At 42.1% G+C, this 16,399-nt stretch overlaps 1 protein-coding gene across 1 annotated transcript in view; it reads right to left on the reverse strand.

Annotated features, from left to right (window-relative positions):
• Positions 1–16,399, reverse strand: part of LOC114645964 (NADH-cytochrome b5 reductase 2) — a 66,200-nt gene extending 49,801 nt beyond the window's left edge. The window contains exon 1 of the mRNA XM_028793909.2: positions 16,193–16,399. Coding sequence (XP_028649742.1) covers positions 16,193–16,195 — 3 coding nt within the window. The 5' untranslated portion in view covers positions 16,196–16,399. The remainder of the gene's footprint in view (positions 1–16,192) is intronic.

Genomic DNA, 16,399 nt, shown 5'->3' on the forward strand with positions numbered 1-16,399 from the left:
AAATCATCAAAGCTTGCAGTATTATGAAAATATAAAGATGACAGAAATGCATTTTCCACATTTTAATTTCAACAATGTATTCCTGTCCATTTCACCGCCATCCCTTTCAAAACCTGTACATCCATCAAACGGAAACATGTTTGGGGGGTGCAGGTGACACGGACATGCTTATAAGGTGAAGGGACACACAATGCTACTCTGAAATGTTGAAATTAAAATGTGGAAAATGCATTTCTGTCATCTTTGCAAAGATCACACTAAACATTTACACTGGTAGTGATATAGCTCAGGAATCTCTTCCCTGTTTCAAATGATAATTATCGTTTTATTAACAGTATGTTTGTTTTTCACTTTTTTTGTTTAGTAATATACATTTGAAAAATATGTTTTGAACTGAAACAAAATGTTTACTATGACTGTTCTTACTTGTCTACGTATGTCTCTGCTGTCATTCGGGTAGTAAATCCCTGCTTTGGGGGTCTGTGGATTAAAACGTTTAAGAATGTCCGCCATACAATTGTGATGGGCAGCCAGGGCCCTTTCCTTGCCAGGATGCCATCGTGAAGGAAGGACTAGGGAAGCAGATGTGCACAGGGCACTGCCACTCTCCAACGCTGGATGGCAGCAGCACCACGGACTCCCACAGAGCTCCATGGGAGTTGGAGTTTGGCACAGCCCCGTTGGGTTCTGTGGGGGCCGCCAGAACGAGCTGCAGAGCCCTTACTTTGGGAGCACTTCCAGATAACGCTGACGGGCTACCTGAAGTGCTCCCAGGTGAAGCATCTAAGGAGCCGTCCGTCTTCATTCGATGAGCCAGAGTCGGGAGGAAGAGGGACGAAGGTTGCTGGACAAGGAGTGCAGGCAGAAGACAGACAGAGAACAAGAGAGAGAAAGAAGAACAGAAAGTGCTGTACTGTGCTGTGCGCTGGGGAACAAAGTAAAGGGTCTCCATGGTGAGAAATAAAATGTGTGTGTTGCTGGACTTGTGCCTGGTATCTGTCTTTGTCGGGTTTGGGAAGTTGCTGCGCCCCCTGGCAGCAACACAACGCATTTGTCACATAAGTTACGGTGACATTACATTGGATTTCAGACAATGTCCCATAAATGTGCACTCCACTTTATCCTAAAGATCAATATTTGCTCAATGCTATTATGTTTGAGTCTACTGATCATAACACATGCACACTGTTTGTTTTTTTTTTTAAACATTTCCTCCCATATTTTTATCTGAGTGCACACATGTTCTAACGCTCACAACCTCAAGTTTTCCACCAGCATTTGCGTCCTGGTTTACACCTCAAATGTGCTGCAAAGGCATTGATAAAAGGATTCCAAGGACCAACTGCGTCATCCTCTCCACAAATAAACACTCTGTCAACAAAGTACAAAGGATCTCAATATCAACTGTATGGGGCTGATATGAAATGACAAATGTTCAAACAGATTATATGTCCATTACACGTCAATAGGACCTGCATAAGTCACAGCGACTCCATAAGCTTCTCTGTCTTTACAAATAGCTCAAGAGGCTCAGAGTGCACCTCTGTCAAGGTTGCAGATGATACAGCAGCGACTGATACCTCACACTATGTGGCACATTTTGAGGACGAGGACCAAGACGATGCAGAGGTGGTGGCAGGAGCAGAACCTCCAATAAAATTTGAAGAGGACAAGAGCCGCTCATTGATTTCAGAACCAACACAACCACTGGTTCTTGTGATTGCTAGCATACCCGAATGGACCAGTGGTGGAACAATGGCAGCATAGACCTCATAAAAAAGTTCAAAAACAAAACAATTCTTTATTATCAGTGCCAACAAAAACAAATCCAGTGTCTAGTACTCTTCTGCAATGACACTGAATATATACAACAATAAAGAAAAATCAGTGCAGGTGAGAATGTACAGCATTTATATTGGCTTCTTGAGGTTATGAAAAATAACAAAATCAAACATTAGACAGCCCTGCTTCTTCCTCCTTCTCCACAAACCAATAATCAGAGCAGACACAAAAAGTACTTATCAAAAGTAAAAGTGAAAAATAGCGCAGGTACAAAAAATGGGAGTTAGTCTACTGTATATACACGAGTGCTACTGAAAGTCTTACCTCAAGGACTCCCAGCGCTTTCCTCACCAAATGCCAGACGATCAAAAGACGACTCCTGCTGGGCGTCTATCACTTATATATCTTGGGCCCCGTTATCGTAGCCATGCGTTCACTGCATTGGCCAGGGATACGCAATCCATTGACGTTCCACCTCTCATAGTCAAAAATCTTCCATTTCCCTTCCAGAGTGTCTACTCGCGCACATACTGTGCTGCCAGGCCAGCGTGTACACATTCACGTGCCCACCCCACTTTCAGCTAAATTCCTAAACTTAACTTTCTCTTCCTATCCAGGACTTTATCTCTTACAAGTCTCATTTTTGCACGATGGGCTTACATGCACTCCTTCTTCCTCCGGGTAAACCTCTGCGACACATGGAGACAAGCAATGTTCAGATGTTGGCATGCTAGCGCTCAAAGGTCTGACAGGCCTCCTCGAAACCAAACTGGACGGCCAGCAGCGCTTCTACTTTGTTACACACCTTCCTCTCATACCATGTGTGTAAGTGCACTTTTAATAACTAATTATAAAAGAAACGAAAAGCTGTAATTAGCTATTGTACCTTACAAAATGATCCCTGTGATACAGCCTATCACAGTCCTCAATGGAGAACAAGCTCAGAGAGTTAGTAGCATTAAGGTACCTGGAAACCACATTGGATAACAGCCTGAACCAGCTGCAAAGCAGGGGTGGCCTGGAAACAAAAGGGTGGGCAAGCCATAAGATGTTTTTAAAGTCTAAACATTTTAGCCCAACTGTGGCTTCACCCTGACTTGAACTTTAATGAAAACACTCAATACATCTATAAAAAATACCACAGGTGTGGCTGTTTATTAAGAAAGCTGAGGAAAACAAACATTTCAACTAGCATTCAATAGAAGTAATATATCTGGTACTTGGTACGCTGTATTTATCCCTGAGTGGATATACTGTATGTCATATTGAGCGCATACTGTCATTTTCATTCCTGGCCCAATTGGGTGTGCTCTCCATTACCAATAAAAATAAACTTAGGAAAATAATCCAGTTGGGGTCTGCTCTCTGTGGACAATCACAATTAGTGCTTCAAGAATTGTATAACAAAAGATGAATAAAAAAACGGAAGATACGATTGTAAAGGACCAGACACACTGCTTAAAGAACTGCTTCCAAATTTTACCTTCCAGGAGATGATACTTGCTGCTAACATTTAAAACATACACAATGAGAAACGGCTCCATACTGACGGTAACAAATCTTTTAAACAGTCAGTCAGTCAGTCATTGTTTAACCCACTTTGTCCTGAACAGGGTTGCAGGGGTCTGCTGGAGCCTATCCCAGCTAGCATAGGGCAAAAGGCAGGGAACAAACCCTGGACAGGGTGCCAGTCCATTGCAGGGCACACAAACACACATGCCAAGGCCAATTTAGGATCGTCAATTCACCTAACCTGCATGTCTTTGGACTGTGGGAGGAAACCAGAGCACCAGGATGAAGCCCACTCAGGTAGGACCCAAGATACGAAACCCTGGTTTCCTTACTGTGAGGCAGCAGCACTACCTGTGCACCACCATGCCACCCTCTTTTAAACATGCCAAATTCAATTTTGTTGCAGTAAGCAACTACTCTAGAATTCGGCTGTTTATTTTTGTTTGTTTTTATGTACAGTTAGGTCCATAAATATTTGGACAGCAACAACTTTTTTCTAATTTTGGTTCTGTACATTACCACAATGAACTTTAAATGAAACAACTCAGATGCAGTTGAAGTGCAGACTTTCAGCTTTAATTCAGTGGGGTGAACAAAACGATTGCATAAAAATGTGAGGCAACTAAAGCAATTTTTAACACAATCCCTTCATTTCAGGGGCTCAAAAGTAATTGGACAAATTAAATAACTGGAAATAAAATGTTCATTTCTAATACTTGGTTGAAAACCCTTTGCTGGCAATGACAGCCTGAAGTCTTGAACTCATGGACATCACCAGATGCTGGGTTTCCTCCTTTTTAATGCTCTGCCAGGCCTTTACTGCAGCGGCTTTCAGTTGCTGTTTGTTTGTGGGCCTTTCTGTCTGAAGTTTAGTCTTCAACAAGTGAAATGCATGCTCAATTGGGTTAAGATCAGGTGAATGACTCCTGGGTTGCTTTGGCTGTATGTTTTGGGTCATTGTCCATCTATGTCATGAAACGCCACCCAATCAATCTGACTGCATTTAGCTGGATTTGAGCAGACAGTATGTCTCTGAACACCTCAGAATTCATTCGGCTGCTTCTGTCCTGTGTCACATCATCAATAAACACTAGTGTCCCAGTGCCACTGGCAGCCATGCACGCCCAAGCCATCACATTGCCTCCACCATGTTTTACAGATGATGTGGTATGCTTTGGATAATGAGCTGTTCCACGCCTTCTCCATACTTTTTTCTTGCCATCATTCTGGTAGAGGTTGATCTTGGTTTCATCTGTCCAAAGAATGTTTTTTCCAGAACTGTGCTGGCTTTTTCAGATGTTCTTTAGCAAAGTCCAGTCTAGCCTTTCTATTCTTGAGGCTTATGAGTGGCTTGCACCTTGCAGTGCACCCTCTGTATTTACTTTCATGCAGTCTTCTCTTTATGGTAGACTTGGATATCGATACGCCTACCCCCTGGAGAGCGTTGTTCACTTGGTTGGCTGTTGTGAAGGGGTTTCTCTTCACCATGGAAATGATTCTGCGATCATCCACCATTGTGTCTTCCGTGCACGTCCAGGTCTTCTTGTGTTGCTGAGTTCACCAGTGCTTGCTTTCTTTCTCAGGATGTACTAAACTGTAGATTTTGCCACTCGTAATATTGTAGCAATTTCTCGGATGGGTTTTTTCTCTTTTCGCAGCTTAAGGATGGCTTCTTTCACCTGCATGGAGAGCTCCTTAGACCGCATGTTGTCTGTTCACAGCAAAATCTTCCACATGCAAGCACCACACCTCAAATCAACCCAAGGCCTTTTATCTGCTTAATTGATAATGACATAACGATGGACTTGCCCACACCTGCCCATGAAATAGCCTTTGAGTCAATTGTCCAATTACTTTTGAGCCCCTGAAATGAAGGGATTGTGTTAAAAAAATGCTTTACTTGGCTCACATTTTTATGCAATCGTTTTGTTCACCCCACTGAATTAAAGCTGAAAGTCTGCACTTCAACTGCATCTGAGTTGTGTCATTTAAAGTTCATTGTGGTAATGTACAGAACCAAAATTAGAAAAAAGTTGTCTCTGTCCAAATATTTATGGACCTAACTGTATATAAATGTCATTCATTTGTATTTTATTGCATTGTATGTAGTAATGTGCTCTTGTATGTTGCTGACAGGATCAAAGAGAACTTCCATTTGTGGACAATAGAGGTAAACTAACAAAATGGAACAGCAATCTTCTACCAACAATTGCTCACCAGACTTACCTCCAGACTCCCACAAAGGAACTTCTCTCTGCCTAATCTTCTGAGGAAACTGTAGTGCAGATTTGAGAGGCACTTCACATCCCTTACATCCAGAGCTCTGTTTGTGATGCTGCACCTCCTGATCTCCTCTCTCAAACTGCACTACCAAGTACGGTATTTGTGTTCTTCTAGAGTATGAAGTGTTATTAAGCAGCAGGCCTAAGTACAGTGAGTGTGTCATTGATCAACAAGCACGTCTTTTCACAGTTACAGTTTAACTGTTTCATGGCTGATGCTGACTTCCTGTATGCTTTAATGTAATCATAACTATTTGAAATTATAAAAAGAAGAAATGTTTCCACTTTAATAATTGAAGAGGCTGTCACAGTAGTGTAGTGTGCCAGATCACAGATCCATCATCTCACAGCTGCCCACTATTTCTGAAAGAACTGCAAGGTCCCCCCATTGCCTGCATATGTTTTCCTACCACATGCTCAAACATATCCAAAGTAGATGACAGCCAGCAGCTCAACCCGGCCGACACACCCAGGACGCTAGATGGCGACTCCCCTGTGGCATAGTGGTGCACCGGATTCCCACAGGACACTATGGGATATGAAGTTCGGCTTCACAGCCCTGCTGGGCACTGTGGGTGCCGCCAGGTGACGCTGCAGGGAGACACGGGGATTTCTGCTTCCCATATAGCCCGGAAGTACTTCCAAGTTATGGGGATGGAAGGACAGAAGTACTTCCAGGCTGAAGAGAAATGCAACACTCCATCTGACCTGGAAGTGCTGATGAGTCACATGGACGGAAGGACAGAAGTACTTCCGGGTCAAGGACTATATAAAGGACTGGTGGAGACCCAGCAAGAGAGCAGGAGTTGGGAGGGAGTGTGACAGAGCTTGCTGAGAGGAGAGGAGGAAAAGTATTGTGTTGATTAGTGTGTGTATTGTGGATGTGGTGCTTTGGAGGCACTATAGAGAAGAAAAAGATTAAAAATCTTCTTGGTGTTTTTAAACCTGTGTCCAGAGTATCTGTCTGTTGGGTTTCACGGGGTAACAGCGCCCCCAAGTGTCCACAAACTGCTGATTCTAAACATCCCCTGGAGACCCTACTAGCCAGGGCTCCTTCTTGCCTTGTGCCCACCCTGGCCCTCTGAAACCCCCACTAGCTGGAGAGGTTTGAAATCATGATGTGGTTTCAAATAACCTCAGGATAGTGAGTGTGATGTATCTCTAACAATGAAACCTCTTGAATGTCTGGGTCTCCATCATCTCAAGTCTGCCACTGATTCTCTTCAGTTTGCTTACAGTGATTTCTCAGGTACTTATGCTAGCATCCTGATTTTAATTTAACATAATTATTCCAAAACTACTCAACAGTACAAGTCTACATGTCTATGGATCTCCATCTTTCTGAGGAATGGACGTCAGGCTGTTCTAGTTGGCAGCCTTCAGCCCAGGTCAATGACACCGACCTGAAGGTTTTTTGCAGGGGTGTTTTTTCTCCACTCCTTTTCTCTCATTGGAAACCTAATGACATTTAATGGTACCAACATGATCTGCATTTTATGAGGAAATTAAATACCATATTGAATGGTTCAGCTTATACAACATTAACAATCTAGAGCTAAACACAATGACAAAGCTTGAACTGCATGTATAAAGCAGGACACATCTTTTTACAAAGAGCTACACATGGGCAAAAAAAACAATTACAAATACAAGATGGGAGACACTATCCTAAAAGAAGGAACCTCTGGAAAGAATCATCTAAGAAATGCGTGGAAGTTATTAAAAAGGTAAATAAAATGTTAAAATATATCTTTAAAATTGCTGAATATTAATTGAGGGATGTTGTGCTCAGACTAGTGAGACTACATTTGGAGTATTGTGCACACTTCTGGTCACCGCTCTACAAGAAAGACATAGCAGCACTTGAAGGTGAGCAGATGAAAACAACCAGGTGCATCTCAGGAATTATGGACATGTCCTACTATGACAGACTCAGAGAATTATACCTGTTTATTGTCACAAGTAGAGGAGACTGCAAGGGGACCTAATCCAGCTCTTCAAAATCCTCAGAGGCACTGATAAATACATCCAGCAACATTCTTTTGGCTTAAGCATGAATCACTTACTCAAGGACATGAGTGGAAATAAAGGCCAAGTCCATTTAAAACTGAAGCCAGGAGGCACGTCTTTATGCAAAGAGTTGTGGGAATCTGGAACAAACTACTGAAACATGTAGTTGAAGCAGAAACCTTGAGAACCTTCAAGATGAGATATTGGGACAGTTTAGCTATTAGCTGAATAAACGAGCTTGATGAACTTAATAGTCCCCTCTCGTCTCTTATGTTCCCACTTCACCTGTGCTTAAAAATTATGCAACTGTCAATAAGGGTGGGGTCATTTAAACTAATAAGCCCCACTATAACCCATGGACTACTCTGTGAAGAATCTTTTTTGTTTATATCTTTATGTATCTTGGGACTGGAAAATGGCAGACAACAGGTGATTTCCCAATGTAGGAAGTTTGTTTTAAGAACCAATGAGTTCCAGTAGGATGTAGGCCCTGGGCAACTTGTGGTCCTTGGCCACTTTGGTGTGTTGTATTCTCAGCCAGTACTGCAGGTAAGGCCTCACTAATGCGATATGAAGCGTGAGCCCCCCATGCTCTCCCAATCCATCTACTGACTTATACTCTTGGTAATTCTTGACAGACAGACAGACAGATATCTTTATTTGTCCCCAGAGGGAAATTAATTTTTTTTTACATAAACTTATAATATAAACTATGCGTCTCTTCAATTCCACTAGAGGGGGTAAACGTTGAACATTATTCAAGTTATTGTCTGTTTTTTACCTGCATTTTTTATTACTCTTTAATTTAATATTTTTTGCTGCTGGAGTATGTGAATTTCCCCTTGGGATTAATAAAGTATCTATCTATCTATCTATCTAATATATATATATATATATATATATATATATATATATATATATATATATATATATATATGTATATACTGCATGTAGTAAGGTGTCCCTACCGGATTGGACTCCCTTCCTGTGCCTGCCCGTGAGGCACAAGAAGAAAACAGACCTGAAAAGAGGCAGGTGGTCCCCTGTCTACACAGAGACTGGGGTATAAGATGCCCTGTAAGAAATGGATACACTGGCATCCTGGCAGGGTTCAATGGAGGAACATTACCCATCGGGAGGCCAGCTTAAAAGAAGGACAAGGGGAGCGGAATAATTACATACTCCCCTCAAACTGCTACATTGCAGCATCCCTGGTGACAGGAATGCCCATGGACAACCGCAGGGCATGCTTGGGGTTATAGTGCTGTAGAGCAGCCCTGTGGACGTCCCTGGGTACCATCTAGGGGTGTTATCGCAGACAGTCTCAGACTATACTTCTGACCGACCTTCTATATGGCTATGCCATTGCACCAAAAGTACTCTGGGGTTGAAAATAAATGGAACCGCCTTGGCACATCCAGGCGAATCGGAGTCAGGAAGACAAACCTCACCTGGAGGTGTGTAGGAGAGGAAGGAAAAGGAAGTAGTGATATTGTGCACTCTGAAACCTATTGTGAAGGATTTATTGTTAATAAACCATTTATTTGATCCCAGGATTTGTATCTGTGTGGTGGTGTCTGAGGTTTGGGAGGTTGCAGTGCACCCTACTGGTCACTATATATATATATATATATATATATATATATATATATATATATATATATATATATATATATATATATATATATATATATATATATATATAAAACCCAGCCACAGGGAATGCACAAACCAGTGTGTTTCTTCGTGCCGGTCCCAAGCCCGGATAAATGGGGAGGGTTACATCAGAAATGGCATCTGGTGTAAAATTTTGCCAAATCAATATTCGGACAACAATACAAATTTCCATACTGGATCGATCGTGCCCCGGGCTAACAACGACCGCCACCAGTACTGTTAGCCAACAGGGTGCTGGCGGAAATTGGGCTACTGTTGGCCGAAGAAGAGGGGGAGACGTGTCCGGAGGCAGGAGGAGAGGAGGAAAGTAAAGTGAGTGGAACTGAGGGTAGGAACTTTGAATGTTGGCAGTATGACTGGTAAGGGGAGAGAGTTAGCAGATATGATAGAGAGAAGGAAGGTTGATATATTGTGCGTGCAAGAGACTAAATGGAAGGGGAGTAAGACCAGGTGGATCAGAGGTGAATTCAAATTGTTCTATCATGGTGTGGATGGGAGAAAAAATGGGCTAGGAGTTATTCTGAAGGAACATTATGACAAGAGTGTTTTGGAGGTGAAAAGAGTGGCAGGCAGAGTAATGATTATGAAGCTGGAAATTGGAGGTGTGATGATGAATGTTGTTAGTGCATATGCACCGCAAGTTGGGTGTGCAATGGATGAGAAAGAAGATTTTTGGAGTGAGCTGGATGAAGTAATGAACAGTGTACGCAAGGGACAGAAAGTGGTGATTGGAGTGGATTTCAATGGGCATGTTGGTGAAGTGAACAGTGGAGACGAGGAGGTGATGGGCAGGTATGGTGTTATATACACTGCCTGGCCAAAAAAAAAGTCGCCACCTTGATTTAACTAAGCAAATAGGTACGAGCCTCCTATTGGATAATTACTGCATGGGCGATTATCTTTCAGCTGGCAACAAGTTATTTAACCCCAACTGGTGCAATGAGTTGCTTCTCATTTCTTAAACAAGTATGTCGAAAGACACATCTCGTGGTCGTGGAAAAGATGTTAGTCTCTTTGAGATTGGGTCAAATCATTTGGCATGCATCAAGTAGAGAAAACATCTAAGAAGATTGCAGAAACTACCAAAATTGGGTTAAGAACTGTCCAACGCGTTATTAAAAACTGGAAGGATAGTGGGGACCCATCGTCTTCGAGGAAGAAATGTGGGCGGAAAAAAATCCTGAATGATCATGACCGGCGATCACTTAAACATTTGGTGAAATCAAATCGAAGAAAAACAATAGTAGAGCTCAGGTCTATGTTTAATAGTGAAAGTAAGAGCATTTCCATACGCACAATGCGAAGGGATCTCAAGGGATTGGGACTGAACAGCTGTGTAGCCGTAAGAAAACCACTAATCAGTGAGGCAAACCGGAAAAAAGGCTTCAGTTTGCTAGGGAGCATAAAGATTGAACTCTGGAGCAATGGAAGAAGGTCATGTGGTCTGATGAGTCCAGATTTACCCTGTTCCAGAGTGATGGGCGCATCAGGGTAAGAAGAGAGGCAGATGAAGTGATGCACCCATCATGCAAGATCTTGGTGAAAAATTAATGCAACACTGGATGGAACTAAATCTTGTGACATTGCAGAAGCTTATCGAAACAATGCCACAGCAAATGCGTGCCATAATCAAAGCTAAAGGCGGTCCAACGAAATATTAGAGTGTGTGACCTTTTTTTTTTGATGGCGACTTTTTTTTTGGCCAGGCAGTGTATGTCGTATAGTGGATTTTGCCAAAAGGATGGACATGGCTGTGGTGAATACGTATTTTAAGAAGAGAGAGGAACATAGGGTTACGTACAAAAGTGGAGGAAGATACACACAGGTAGATTACATCCTATGCAGAAGAGTTGATCTGAAGGAGATTGAAGACTGCAAAGTGGTGGCAGGGGAAAGTGTAGTTAAGCTGCATAGGATGGTGGTCTGTAGGATGACGTTGGAGATCAAGAAGAGGAAGAGAGCGAGGGCAGATTCAAGGATCAAATGGTTTCCCCAGTTCAAAGTGACTTTCAAAAAATATGCACCCAGGATTTACATTCACTAACCTCCAGGATAAATGTTACATGGTCCTGGTTATTTATTAGGTTTCACCCTATTTAATCTGAGCAGTACTTCTTCATATGCAATTTCCATTTCACTCAGTACCCTCTTAGTTACTGTACCCTGTTACTGCAAATGGGTTATCCACCTCTTCACGTTGTGAAACCTTCAGAAAAATGCAAGTTTGGAGAATCTGCTATTTCACTGTCTGTATATATTTTAACTCTCTTAGAATTTTTGATGCACTTCACCTCCTCTTTGAGCATCCACTTACCTCTAGAATACTCAAAAAAAAATGTTTTTGGGTTGTCTTTTGCCTTTTATGCAATAGTAGGTGAATTAATTTTAAAACATCACCTTTTTAATTCCTTGTTTCACATATTCCACAAGGGTCATCGTGAGCCCTCATATAATCATGTAAGAACTGATCACAAGGTTAGTACCAAGTCTCAATAGGCCACCAGTTTATGGAAGACCACGGAGGAAATCTGTTGAGTCTTTAGAGCTAAGGAAAGAGAAGAGTGGACCAAGAGGGTGTCACACACGTGCTCTTGGGAGTCAACCAAAGGGACCAGGAAACAACAATTCACGCCAGGCCAGGGGGCGGCGGGTGCACTGAACCTTTCTCTTTTCTCTCCGCAGACCAAACATGAGAAATCCCTCCTGTCCCGGCCCTGAGGACGTCATTTCCTGTGAACCAGCTATAAAAACCCCTCATCCTCCATACTTAAACAGTTCTGTTTTTGACTCTAACCAGTACACATTGTACTCTACTTTAAAGCCTTTTGCAGCCAGGGAAAACTATACGGGTGGCTGCCCCAAACCTTTCATTGTGTGTCCGGCTGTTTCTTTCACAAGGGCATTTCACATTTTTATTTTCAGACTAAGCCTTCCCTAAAATCATCAGTTTTTCTGTGACAGGTTTTTAAATCCATTAAATAAAATAAAGTGCTCATGATGCTTTAAATAATTTTAATTTAGACTTGCCACAGTTTGGAATGCAAATAATTTTATTTAAGACTTGATACAATTTGGAAAATCCATCAGGTATGCATATTGCCCTCTGCAGTTGTTAAAAGTTTTGATTTCTTATTTACTAATGATGTGCAGTGAACGAACAAACTAGTTCTTTTGTCCTTGTCTTGGTCTCTGAACGAATGTACCGATTCACTGACATTAAAGAACTAATCTTTTTGAGGCATCTGAAGTACGTGTTACATTTTATATAGCATTCCATGACAGTCTGGAGCTATCATCTTAATGTCACTTAAATGGCTGCTGGGAAATAGCAAACTGATTCCTTAAAATGGTCATGACGACAACTTACCAATGACTGACTTAGTAGATGACACAAAGCACCTCCCATTGATCAGTTCACTCTGACTGAGTGACTATGGCCCTCTCAATACAGGGACTGATTGAATGAACCAGTATCCCCACTACTGATCTGGAGAAAAAAATGCAAATTTGTTCATGAACGATACACAAGAGACTTGCAGTACAAGCCATGGAACTCGTTCGCTGAAATAATCGGTTTGTGTACTGAACTGCAGGCAAGAGACTCGAAGTACAGTAATCCCTCGCTATATCGCGCTTCGACTTTCGCGGCTTCACTCTATCGCGGATTTTATATGTAAGTATATCTAAATATATAACGCGGGTTTCTGCGGACAATGGGTCTTTTAATTTCTGGTACATGCTTCCTCAGTTGGTTTGCCCAGTTGATTTCATACAAGGAACGCTATTGGCAGATGGCTGAGAAGCTACCCAATCAGAGCACGCAGTTAAGTTCCTGTGTGCTGATTGGCTCAACGACGGTGCGCCAAATTCGATTCCGCTGCGTTAACCAGGAAGTCTCGTCTCGCTCGTTCAGCATCAACGTGTTTCGCTGTGTAAAGAGTTAACTTTTGTGCTCTTTTGTGTTTATCTTTGTGCATAGTCAAGCCCTTCATTATGGCTCCAAAACGATCTGCTCCTGCTACTGCTTCAGGGGCCGTGCCCAAGCGCCATCAGAAGATGCTAACGATTGCCAAAAAGGTAAAAGGTTTGGATATGTTTTATTTAAAAAGGAGGAAAAGAATATAAGATCTACGGCTGCAGTGTCCTTTTAACTAGAGCACAAAACAAGTTGTAAGTGGACGTAATAAGGCGGTAAGGTTTATAAGAGGGTGGGAAGGGTTTATAAAGCCTTAAAATATATATAAATAATAAAATAAATATAAGGTCACTACTTTGTGGATTTTCACCTATCGCAGGGGGCTCTGGAACGTAACCCCTGTGATAGGTGAGGGATGACTGTACATTGAATTGCAGTTCAGTTAACTGATGATATATGAATGGGAGACTGCCTCAGAAAGGACGGGATATAAAAGAAGGAAATTGTGGGAGATTAATCCAAAACTGAAAATAATTTTATTTACTCATATTTCAATGTTCTCACACTTTTATTTTAATGTGTGCACTATTCTATGATTATATTTGTACTATTGTTTCTTTTATATTTATTGTTGAAATTTTATTTACTGTCAAATTTCAATAAATAAGATTATTATGATGGGCGGCACGGTGGCGCAGTGGTAGCGCTGTTGCCTCGCAGTTAGGAGACCCGGGTTCGCTTCCCGGGTCCACCCTGCGTGGAGTTTGCATGTTCTCCCCGTGTCTGCGTGGGTTTCCTCCGGGCGCTCCGGTTTCCTCCCACAGTCCAAAGACATGCAGGTTAGGTGGATTGGTGATTCTAATTGGCCCTAGTGTGTGCTTGGTGTGTGGGTGTGTTTGTGTGTGTCCTGCGGTGGGTTGGCACCCTGCCCGGGATTGGTTCCCTGCCTTGTGCCCTGTGTTGGCTGGGATTGGCTCCAGCAGACCCCCGTGACCCTGTGTTCGGATTCAGTGGGTTGGAAAATGGATGGATGGATGGAAGATTATTATGTGTGAATTACTTATTTTGTTGCTTACTTTTTATATATGTTTGTATTGTTTAGTGGTTAAAGTTGTTACACCATTATATTATTCTAGATTTTAAACTAGAATATAGTTTGTTGTTTTGAAGTGAGTCCTGCGGTGGGTTGGCACCCTGCCTGGGATGGGTTCCTGCCTCGTGCCCTGTGTTGGCTGGGATTGGCTCCAGCAGACCCCCGTGACCCTGTGTTCGGATTCATAGGGTTGGAAAATGGATGTTTTGAAGTGAATGAATAAGTGATTTAAAGATTCTGATCAATCTGGTGAACTGAACGAAATGAATAGAAACACTAAAAAGAATTGTTTTGCACATTACTATTATTTACAGCTGAAATGATGGACGGCAATAATTTTTGTTTGAGTGAATGTGACAGACGCCACAAAAAAAATCTGTTTTTTTATATTTTGATGTTGAAATACACCATATCAGTTTTTTTAAAATGGCATTATTCTACCTGACCCACACAGGCTCTGTAATATTTTAGATCAACTAATTAACATTTACTCCCGTTAGAAACAGTGACACTTTAACTTCAGATTTTACACCAAACTGGTACTAGTCACCTTGTTTCGTAAGACCGCACTGATTGATTTTAAGGGAAAATCGATCAGTTCCGTCCTAAGGCTTCGAGTTTTATGGGAAGGCAAATGTAACAGCACACTAGAAAAAAACATATATAATCGTCATTAGTATGCTGAAAACAACAAACGTCGGAAAAGGGCGTTGAACTGGCATCAAGAAAATTAAGTAACGGTCGTCAGTCTACTCGGCAAGACTAAATGAGCAGTTCAGTAAAATGAAGAGCGCAGCCGCTCAGCAGACTTCAGTCCCAACCTCATCACAGAATGTTACACTCACCTACAGTAACACATAAAGTAAAAACAAAAAGAAAAAAAGAAAGAGAAAAGATGTACTTCTTCTAAAGCGGCGTACGCTTAGATGTTTCTACAGCCCTCAACATCACAGCCGTTACAATCTGCACCTTCTCGAATGTTGCGACATTTCAGTGCGCCTGCGCAAAACACCCTGAGGTCGCACTGGCTTAAGCACTGTGCGTTTGCGCCGCACACCCACGGCGTTGAGCTGACGTCAGATAACGCCTGGTGGAGTGGTTGCCCTCCCCCGTAAAGATTGCTTTGTTTAAAATAATTATGCGTTCTTTCGAATTGCTTCAAAGCACGTAAAGCCCCACCTTTTCCAGTAATGAGATTAAGGCTGCACAACAGCATACTCCCATGGAATTGCAAGACGTTTTGTGAGTACGTATGCTAATTAGCTCCGCCCATCGCCTGATACTGCCACTGAGAGAACCGACACAATAGATACAATAGACGGGATGTAGGCTGATATTTTACCTGCGAAACGGTAACCGAAGTTTGAATAGCCGTGTGGTTTATACCGTAACGGAGCGAAATCCGAGACATACTGTTTATATAAAAAATAAAGTTCATCATTAAATACCCGCCCTTTAACAGAAGTTCATGTGTCGTGATGTCAAGGTACTGTTTTAAAATGCAACAGAGAATCTTCAATGAAGACACGCACTTTCTCACATCTTCCTGCGCCTTGGTTTGCTGTGTCTTTAATCACTTGAATAACTCAGTAGTAAAACTTATTAACTTAAAGGAAACTGAACAAATGCACCGATCCAAACATTGTATGCCCTCCTTTTGATACTGAAGGTGCGATCGTGTTACTTGTGTGTGCTCGTCGGTCCTGTTATTCAGAGCTCGCTGCATGAATGTAACCCGACTGTACTTTGACACTTGTCGCGTAAATGTTTACCCATCTTCCGGCATTTGTCATTTTTATGAAAAAAAGAAAAAACGGTAGTCTTACTGATTCTTTCGGCACTCATTTGAGTAACTTAACAATATTACTCTCCGCACCTTTTGCGTGAACGTAAAACTCATCGAGTCCAGGCGGCACTCACCATTTGCAGCTTCACTAAATTCACAAGTGCGGTGAGCAGGCGGCGTCCTGAGTAAAGTCCTACTGCTCCTCGTGGAATCTTATCAGCGACCCTGAAAGCGGAATAGGAGGGGTGGGGGTGCCTTATGCCTTTGCTGTATGCCCACCCTTAGTTTCTCTTTGCTGCTTAGAAGAACTCTCCTTTTACGATATGACTGTCTAGGAGTGC

This window comes from Erpetoichthys calabaricus, chromosome 2 (genome assembly GCF_900747795.2).
Source record: "Erpetoichthys calabaricus chromosome 2, fErpCal1.3, whole genome shotgun sequence".
In the NCBI taxonomy this organism is placed as follows: Eukaryota; Metazoa; Chordata; class Cladistia; order Polypteriformes; family Polypteridae; genus Erpetoichthys; species Erpetoichthys calabaricus.